General features: G+C 38.7%; 1 protein-coding gene across 1 annotated transcript; it reads left to right on the forward strand.

Annotated features, from left to right (window-relative positions):
* The first annotated feature begins 5,301 nt into the window (after positions 1–5,301).
* LOC148253112 (polyubiquitin 4-like) lies at positions 5,302–7,026 on the forward strand. Its single transcript, XM_088207039.1, has one exon. It carries the CDS (start codon positions 5,687–5,689, stop codon positions 6,833–6,835), a length of 1,149 nt encoding a protein of 382 aa, XP_088063165.1. The 5' UTR covers positions 5,302–5,686; the 3' UTR covers positions 6,836–7,026.
* The last annotated feature ends 2,042 nt before the right edge of the window (positions 7,027–9,068 follow it).

Raw genomic sequence — 9,068 nt, forward strand, 5'->3', positions numbered from 1 at the left:
CATGTTCAGACCTCTGTAGCCAATACATAACCTCAATATCTCATCTCTCTTTCTTGCAAATGTGACTCCGGCACTCCAAGGTGACACACTATGTCAGATGAATCTACTGTCCTGTAATTAAGTGATTTGTTTCCTCAGTTCCTCAATCTCAACACGACTTATACGGTAAGGAGCAACCGAAATAGACTAGGTGTCTGGCTGAAGATTTATGGTGAATTCGACTTTTCTATCTACTGACAGTCCAGGTAGTTCATCCAAAAATACATCTGAAAATTCTTGAACTATCGAAATCTCTTGAATACAAATTTCTTTCTTGGGTTTGCCTAGTTAGAGAAAACAGTTGGGTTAAAGTACTTGATAATAAGAAAATTTGCCATGAGGGAACAAATGTTAAAGAATTTTATTAATTTGTAAATGACTCTTCATTAGGAAGGTTGAATACAACCTTTTTACTAAAACAATCTACAGTGGCGTAATACGCCGCTAGCCAGTTCATTACTAAAATTACATCAAAGTCCCATGTATCAATTTCTATTATATCCACACTCAACTTCCTATCCGCTATATTTATGACACAGGCTCTGTATACAACCTTCTCCAGTAGTGTTCTACTCCCAAGAGTAGACACAAATAACACATAATCAAAATTTTCAGGTAATACATTTGATTTGATGCAAAAACATGTGAAATAAATGAATGTGATGCACCAGTATCAATCAAAACATGAGTAAGATGGTTACAGATAGTGTACATACCCTGTACCACGTCCAGATTGGCTTCTACATCCTGTTGAGTGAGATTGTAAGCCTTGCTCTGGATAGGAGGTCTGGTCTGGTTCTGGTTCCTCGGGCACTCCCTTGCATAATGTTGGGCGCTATCACATATGCGACAGGTGTTGTTGAGACGATAGCAGGGTCGGTCCCCATGATCCTTGCCACAGTGTTGACAGATCTTACCGCGTCCTGCTGCTGAAATCTGAGGGGGAGTCTGAGTCATCGACCTTGATATCTTATTCTATTGAATGCAGTAGGTGCTGGTTTGCGGTGTGGAGGCGAGGGCCTGGGGTTCCCTACTGCTGGAGGAAAAGTGCAAAGGTTCCTCTGTATTAACTGTGCCTTGGCCAGAACTGTCGAATAAGTACTAAGCTCGAGCACATACAACTGCTGTCTGATTTCAGGACGGAGACTCCACTCGAACCTTCTAGCCTTCCTGCCTTCATCCATTATATTCTCAGCGGAATACTGGCCCAACTCTAGGAACATGCGAGTATATTCTGATACAGTCATGTCTCCCTGGACGAAGTGTGCAAACTCCATCTCCTTCAAATAGCAGAGATGCTCTGGAAGGTACTCTGCATGGAAGGCCGTCAGAAACTGTTCCCAAGTTACTGGAACGGGCAAGGTGGCCTACTTGAGTTGCCACCAGCGGTCTACTTCTCCCACCAGCATATAGGTAGGAATGATGACTTTCTATTCGGAAATCACCCCAAGGGTCGTGAAGGCCTTCTCTGTCTCAGCTAACCAGTACTCGGCCTCTTTGAAGGAGGATCCCCCCAGCAAAAGTAGATGGATTTAGTATTTTATACCTTTCGATGTAGCCTGAGTCCATCATGGGAGGAGTTGGGTCCTGTGGAAGAGGGATTAGACTGTGCTAAGGATGGACTGGATGCCTTGTGGTGGTACTTGATGATATAGCGGAGGCACCGAATTGTACTATGGTAGTGCAGGGTAATGTGGTTGGGGCACCGGGCCATACTGTGATGGTGCCGGGTGGTACTGTGACTGGAGCATCGGATCATACTATGGTGGTACCGGGTGGTATTGTGGAGGACCAGGGTCATACCGGGGTGGCTCGGGATCCTCCACTGTAGGGGTGGCTCAACCTGTGGTAGCGAGGGAGGGTCAGGTAGTTCCCTCCTTTCCTCCTGGGCCTGCTGGACAGTAATGAGTCTCTCCAGCATCTCAAATAACCGGTCAATATCCTCTCTAAGCGAACCCTCCCGGGCTGCTCGGTTTAGTGGGGGTCTTCCTCTCCTCATCTATATGTACCTGTATTTTACAAAGAATGGTTGAGTGATAATTCATTGTTTTTGGTGTTTCATAAGGAATTTGTGTAAGGAATGGGTCCGAGGAACACAACTCTGATACCAACTATAACGACCCCAGAATTTCAAAAAAAATAAATCATAAATTAAGTGCGGAAGCGAAATGATTAGTTAGGGTTTACATTCCTTACACAATAATTTAAAGTATCAAATAGTGCTACGGGAATTACTCATTCAAAAAAAATACAAAAAATTAAGAAAATAAATGGAAAATAAATAAAATTGGCATCCTACTCGCAACCATTTTGTGGATCGGACTCTAGATTCTGGTCCTTTTTATCTGAAATAATTAAATAAACAATGAGGTACACTAGCCCAGTAAGAATATTACGCTACTCACCGACACAGAAATAAAGGTTGGTAGAAAAATCAAAACAACTAATGGAGCTTTTAATTAAACGAATTCATTTATCATAAACAAAATCTTTTATCACCTACTTACCGTAGTGAGATTTACAAAAAAACTTATAAAGACAATAACATAACACAGATCATGATTTTAATCGATTTGAACAATAATTTTATCCTTTATCAGCCTACTGGTATCCATTGGGGTTCATAAGGATGTCCCCACAACGTATGAACTCTTTCTTTTAACATTTTCAATTAACAGGTCGTCCCTATACCTCGTTCGGTATGAGCGCCAAACTACTAAATCTCAATATCTCATTCGGTATGAGGGTGAAACGGGCCGTTCCCATACCCCGTTCGATATGAGCACCAAATTACCAAATCTCGATACCCCATCCGCTATGAGGCAATGTTTATAGTAGGGTTCCCTATGTTCTTGGTCCGTCTACCATCTCCTAGGATATCCAGTAAGGCTGGCGTTTCATCTATTCACTTAATCACACAATTTTTTGTTTTCCTTTAATCTCCATTTTTTCCATTTCAACCATAAACACATAAAACAAATAATACATACATTCAAAGCTATAAAATCGATCAATCAGATACTATCATGCATTCAAACCGTAAAAATAATTAACAGAAAAAATAGTAGATAATTTTCGGTTATGCCTCCATTAGTAACCCGTAATTAATTATATATATTTTCTAGATTATACAAAATACCGTATTATTGTTAAATTGACTTTAATTCCATAACAGAGAATAGAGTGAGAGATTCTTACTCAAATTGATACCCAAAAAGCTAAACTTGTTGACTGGGCCTACTGGTGGTCTCGGGGTTCCCTGAATTTTTCATCGGGGATTAAAATGCACAACAATTACCTATAAATATCCCAAAAAATCTAAAATCAGTGTCAGAACCCCTTTTTGGCCAATTCCAGAATTTCGGCATAGCGGCTCCGTTGTGCTCTGGCGATGGTGTCGTCGACGGGGACGATCCGCCTCCTGTTGGCTATTTTTGGCCGGTTTTACATCAGTCCCTGCGAGAAAACACGTTAAGGGGTCTCGTTTGACCCAAAAAAATGAAAAATCGAAACTCACCAGCGACGGGGCTCTCCGGTGCGGCGGCTTCGCCGGCTCACTTTTGCGGTTGGGTGTTTTGCTTTAGTCAACATGTAGAGAAGGAAACAGTGATTACAATGGTGAAAAAATTTCGTAGAACGAGAATCGGGAAGGGCCTCATCGGAGGCAGTTTTTGAAATTTTTTGCGGCAGCACCGTTGAGCTTTGCTCGCAGTTTTCGACTAATCGGCCAGTCCTTTTGCTCCAATTTAGTCATTGGGGTGTTTAAAATTGAATTTCGAGCAAATGAGAAATTTTTACCTCTTTTGGCTGTCGAAAGTGGCTTCAGCGCAGCGGCAGGTGGCGACGGCTTCCTTCCCAGCGACTGGGTTTTCTTCTCTGACCGGGGGGGGGGGGGGGGCAGTGTTTGGCGGCTAGGGTTAGGGTTTGGTGTGAATAAAGTTATTTATATCCATCCCTATTTAATCTGGGCCGTCCATCGCGTTTAATCTGGACCGTCCGACCGCGATTAAATATGGAGTGAATCTATACCGTTCATCGCGATCTAACTTAGACCGTTCGATCGTATTTAAATAGGAAGTGGATCTGAACCATTGATCGCGTTTAAATTTAACCGTCCGATCGCGTTTGGGGAGGGAACGCATCGGGCTCGTCCGTGCGTGCAGGAGCGATTCTAGGCCGTTCAATCGCGGACACGCGGATCGCTCATGTGGCCTCCCGCATGGCACCGCGTCAGCGTCCGTTACCACTAGCGCATTCTAGTTCGTCAGGGCTGCTAACTGGGCATCTTACGTGACACAACTTCTCTAAATTGTATTTTGATCTCCAGTTTCTGTTTTTTTTTTTAAAAAATATTCTAGAACCCAAATTTTCACTCATTTTTTAAAAATTATTTTCAATTTCATCATCTATTAAATTTTCTTCATTTTTACACTAAATTAAAATTAAAAAAAATTAAAAAATTATATTTATAAATTAATTTAAATTACATAAAAATTAATTTGAGTATTACTCTAATTTCTTAAGTTGTTCTCCTAAAGGTTGCAAGAATCTCCTAAAAAATTTGCTTCTAGAACTAGATAATGATATATATTAAAACTTAAATTCGTTTATAAAAACTTGTTAATTTGTTATTTTTGTTTATTTTTATTTTTATTTTTGTAGGTATTTGAAAACAAAAGATGTTATAATCAACATACAAGACTTGAGTTTAGATATAAGAATATTGTAGAATTTATGTTGCATGATGTATCGTATTTCCTTTTATGGTTGGTCGGAATTTATGTAAATATTTATATTTATTTATTTTATTACAATAGTTTAATTTGTATTTTAATTTATGTTAGATTAATTTGTATTTAAAAATAAATAATAACGTTATTAAATGTTTGTATTTGGACTACTTGAACTAGTGTTATATTTTTAAAATTTTTATATTTATAAAACTATATTTTTTTTTATAATGGAATTTATTTATTTTATTGTATATATATATATAATTATAAATATATTTTTTATATATAAATATATATTAATATATATAATTAAATTTATGTATTTATATTTTTAATTATATATATGTATGTAATTTATTTAATTATATCAATTTTATTATATATATTTAATTTTATGTATATAAATTCATATATTTATATATGTATTTATATATTTAATTATATATAAATACATATTTATAATTAAATTATAAAACTATAAGATGGGCCAACTAGTCAATAATTGTGAAATAAAAGAAGAGTAACCAGAACGAATTGGAAAGGGGCGGAAAATTCCAGAGTCCTCTTCCTTGCGCAGCGGGTTTTGCTGACCACTGTATCCTTTCTTTTCCTTCTTCCTGTTTTGGGTTATTCCCGAGAAATTCTCAATTTTGAAGTCGGTGGACAATTCCAGAGTCCTCTTTCTTGCGCCCGCGGATTTTGTTGACCACTCATTCCTTTCTTTTCCGCCTCCTGTTTCGGGTTCTTTCTCGAGAAATCTCAATTTGGGATCCGGTTTTTCAATTTCGACGTCGGCTACCTCCTCCCTATAAAATCATCCTTCCTCTTCCTCAACAATTATCCTTTGATTCAACAATCAGAACTCTTACTTGCTTTCTTCATCAAATCAAATTTCTCTATATTCGCTAGAAAATATGCAGATCTTCGTGAAAACTCTCACTGGGAAGACCATCACCTTGGAGGTGGAGAGCTCCGATACCATCGACAACGTGAAAGCCAAGATCCAGGATAAGGAAGGCATCCCTCCGGACCAACAGCGTTTGATCTTCGCCGGGAAGCAGCTGGAGGATGGCCGCACTCTCGCTGACTACAACATTCAGAAGGAGTCTACTCTCCATCTCGTTCTTCGATTGAGAGGAGGCATGCAAATCTTCGTTAAAACCCTCACCGGCAAGACCATCACCTTGGAGGTGGAGAGCTCCGATACTATCGACAACCTGAAAGCCAAGATCCAGGATAAGGAAGGCATCCCTCCGGACCAACAACGTTTGATCTTCGCCGGGAAGCAGCTGGAGGATGGCCGCACTCTCGCTGACTACAACATTCAGAAGGAGTCTACTCTCCATCTCGTTCTTCGATTGAGAGGAGGCATGCAAATTTTCGTGAAAACCCTCACCGGCAAGACCATCACCTTGGAGGTGGAGAGCTCCGATACCATCGACAACGTGAAGGCCAAGATCCAGGATAAGGAAGGCATCCCTCCAGACCAACAACGCTTGATCTTCGCCGGGAAGCAGCTTGAGGATGGCAGAACCCTCGCGGATTACAACATACAGAAGGAGTCCACCCTTCACCTTGTGCTCCGTCTCCGTGGAGGAATGCAGATTTTTGTCAAGACCTTGACGGGCAAGACAATTACTTTGGAAGTCGAAAGTTCCGACACGATCGATAACGTGAAGGCCAAAATTCAGGACAAGGAAGGTATCCCACCAGACCAGCAACGATTGATCTTCGCCGGCAAGCAGCTAGAGGATGGCAGGACCCTCGCCGACTACAATATCCAAAAGGAATCTACCCTTCACCTTGTGCTCCGTCTCCGCGGGGGAATGCAGATTTTCGTCAAGACCCTGACGGGCAAGACCATAACTTTGGAGGTCGAGAGCTCCGACACCATTGATAATGTGAAGGCCAAAATTCAAGACAAAGAGGGCATTCCCCCAGACCAGCAGCGATTGATATTTGCAGGGAAGCAGTTGGAAGACGGACGCACCCTTGCTGATTACAACATTCAAAAGGAGTCTACTCTTCACCTTGTCCTGCGTCTCCGTGGGGGTTGCTTCTGATCAAGTTCTTCGGTATAGTGTGCTTTGAATCCTTTGGGGCTCTTTCTGAATGCTTTTAGTTCGAACAGTTAGTGGCAGTGCTGTTTAAGTCTGTTCGAAAACTCGTTTTCTTAGCTTCTAGTTTAATTTGAATGTTTGTATATATTTGCTTCTGGTTTTAATTGGAATAAAAGTCTGGTTTTCTGTTGCAAGCTTCTTCTCTAGTCTTTATAATGATAGTTTCACGTTAATATTTTTACAAGTCAAGTTTGGATGGAAAAATACACAAGAGATCTCATTCGCAGTCTTCTTTGTCTGTACACAAAATGATGGAGAAAGAAAGTAACAAGCTTAATGTGCAATAAATTTCAAATACCAATCATGTTAGTTAGCAATGCTGTTAAATTCTGCTTGAAAACTCATTTTCTTTGCGTCTGGTTTAATTTGAATAATAGTACTTTTTGAATTCTGTTTTTAATTGGAACAAGATCTGGTTCCTCTGTCCCAAGATTCTTCTCTGATCTTTACAACAGTAGTCCCATGTCAACATTTTACAATTTAAGTTTTGGTAGTCGTAAAATACAAGAGAATTTTCTTATTGGTACTGTTGAAGTAAAGTAATATATTTATAATGTGTAAAGGTACAGAGAACTTACATAGAAATAAAATTATAAATTAGATTTGAAAGCGAAATAATAAAATTAGGTTTACATTTTTTATACAATAAGTTAAAATGCCTAATAAAATTACAGTAATATCCTTTTTAAAAGAACAAACGAAAATAAAAAAATAAACGAAAGATAAATAATTAAGCAATTTTAGAATGATCTTCACTATCTCTTAAAGGGAGTCTAATTGACGAATTATTTACAATTTTTTTATTGATCGGGATCTGAATTTTGGTTCTTTTGATCTAAATTAGTTAATGAATGGGTAAATTACACTAACATAATAAAAATATCATACTAATCACAGATAAGGAAAAATCAGAAAAATAACTAATAAAACTCTTAATTTAATGTAAATTCATTTGCTATAAAGAAAGCTATTTATTCTACATTATGTAACAAGTCTTTCCAATAATAACTTATGAGAACTCATATTTATGTATTATTATTTATCACATACAGGATGACGAAAAATGATCATTTTACATTTTTACCCACTTACCAGTACCCTTAGGGGTCTATAGAGATGTCATCTTACTCGTGAACCCAATATCCAATCAAACAATTAACCGGTCGTCCTCATATCCCGTCCGGTAATGAGCGTCAAATATTCCACCACCTTGATATCCTGTCCGGTATGAAGGTGAATCATATCTCCCAAACTTTACTGGTAAGGGACTTTCTAGACCCGTCTAACTGAGGTAACATTCACAGTAGGGTTTCCTATGTATTGGGTGTGATGCAAAATATTTATACTCATATTACGTTAATCTGGACCGTTCATCGCATTTGATCTCGACCATTCGATCACGCTTAAGGAGGAAACGAATCTGGGCCGTTCGAGTTTGATCTTAACCGTCCGATCGCGTTGAAAGAAGAAATGAATCTGAATCATTCATTGCGATTTGATCTCGACCGTCTGATCGCATTTAAAGGGAGAAAAAATCCCGACCGTCCACGCGTGTGGGATCTAACCTGGGTCGTTCGATTGCGGGGCACGCGGATCGCCCGTGTGACATCTTGCATGGCACCAACGTCAGGGTGACTTGCCACGCAGCGTAATTCGGTTCATCAGGATTGCTAACTGGGCGGTCCTACGTGACAAAATTTTTTTTATTTGCATTTTGACCTTTAGTTTCTGATTTTTTAAAAAAAAAACCCTATAACCCAAATTTTCACCAATTTTTTTTAAAATTATTTTCAATTTCATTCCTAACTTATTTTTTTCTATAAATTCAACAAAAAATTAAAATAAATTAATTTAAAAATAAATTCTTATATATTTAAAATATTTAAATTAATTCCGCACCATATTTCAAGACCGAGTATTACAACTCTCTCCCCTTAAAAGAAATTTGGTCCCTCAAATTTGTCTCCCTCTCACTTAATGAAGTAGTTGGGGATACTAGACTCTGAAGTCTGATTCTAGCTCTCATGTGACCTCTCTCTATGTGTGATTATGTCATATAACCTTAACGAAGAAAATTTTTCGGTTGCAGAATACTCTACTCTTTTGGTCTACAATGCCTATTGGTACCTCCTCATAGGACAAATCCTCATGTAGTGAAAGGGGCTCATGGGCCAAG

The sequence above is a fragment of the Carica papaya genome, chromosome 7 (assembly GCF_054855325.1).
Source record: "Carica papaya isolate Zhongbai chromosome 7, ASM5485532v1, whole genome shotgun sequence".
Classification (NCBI taxonomy): Eukaryota; Viridiplantae; Streptophyta; class Magnoliopsida; order Brassicales; family Caricaceae; genus Carica; species Carica papaya.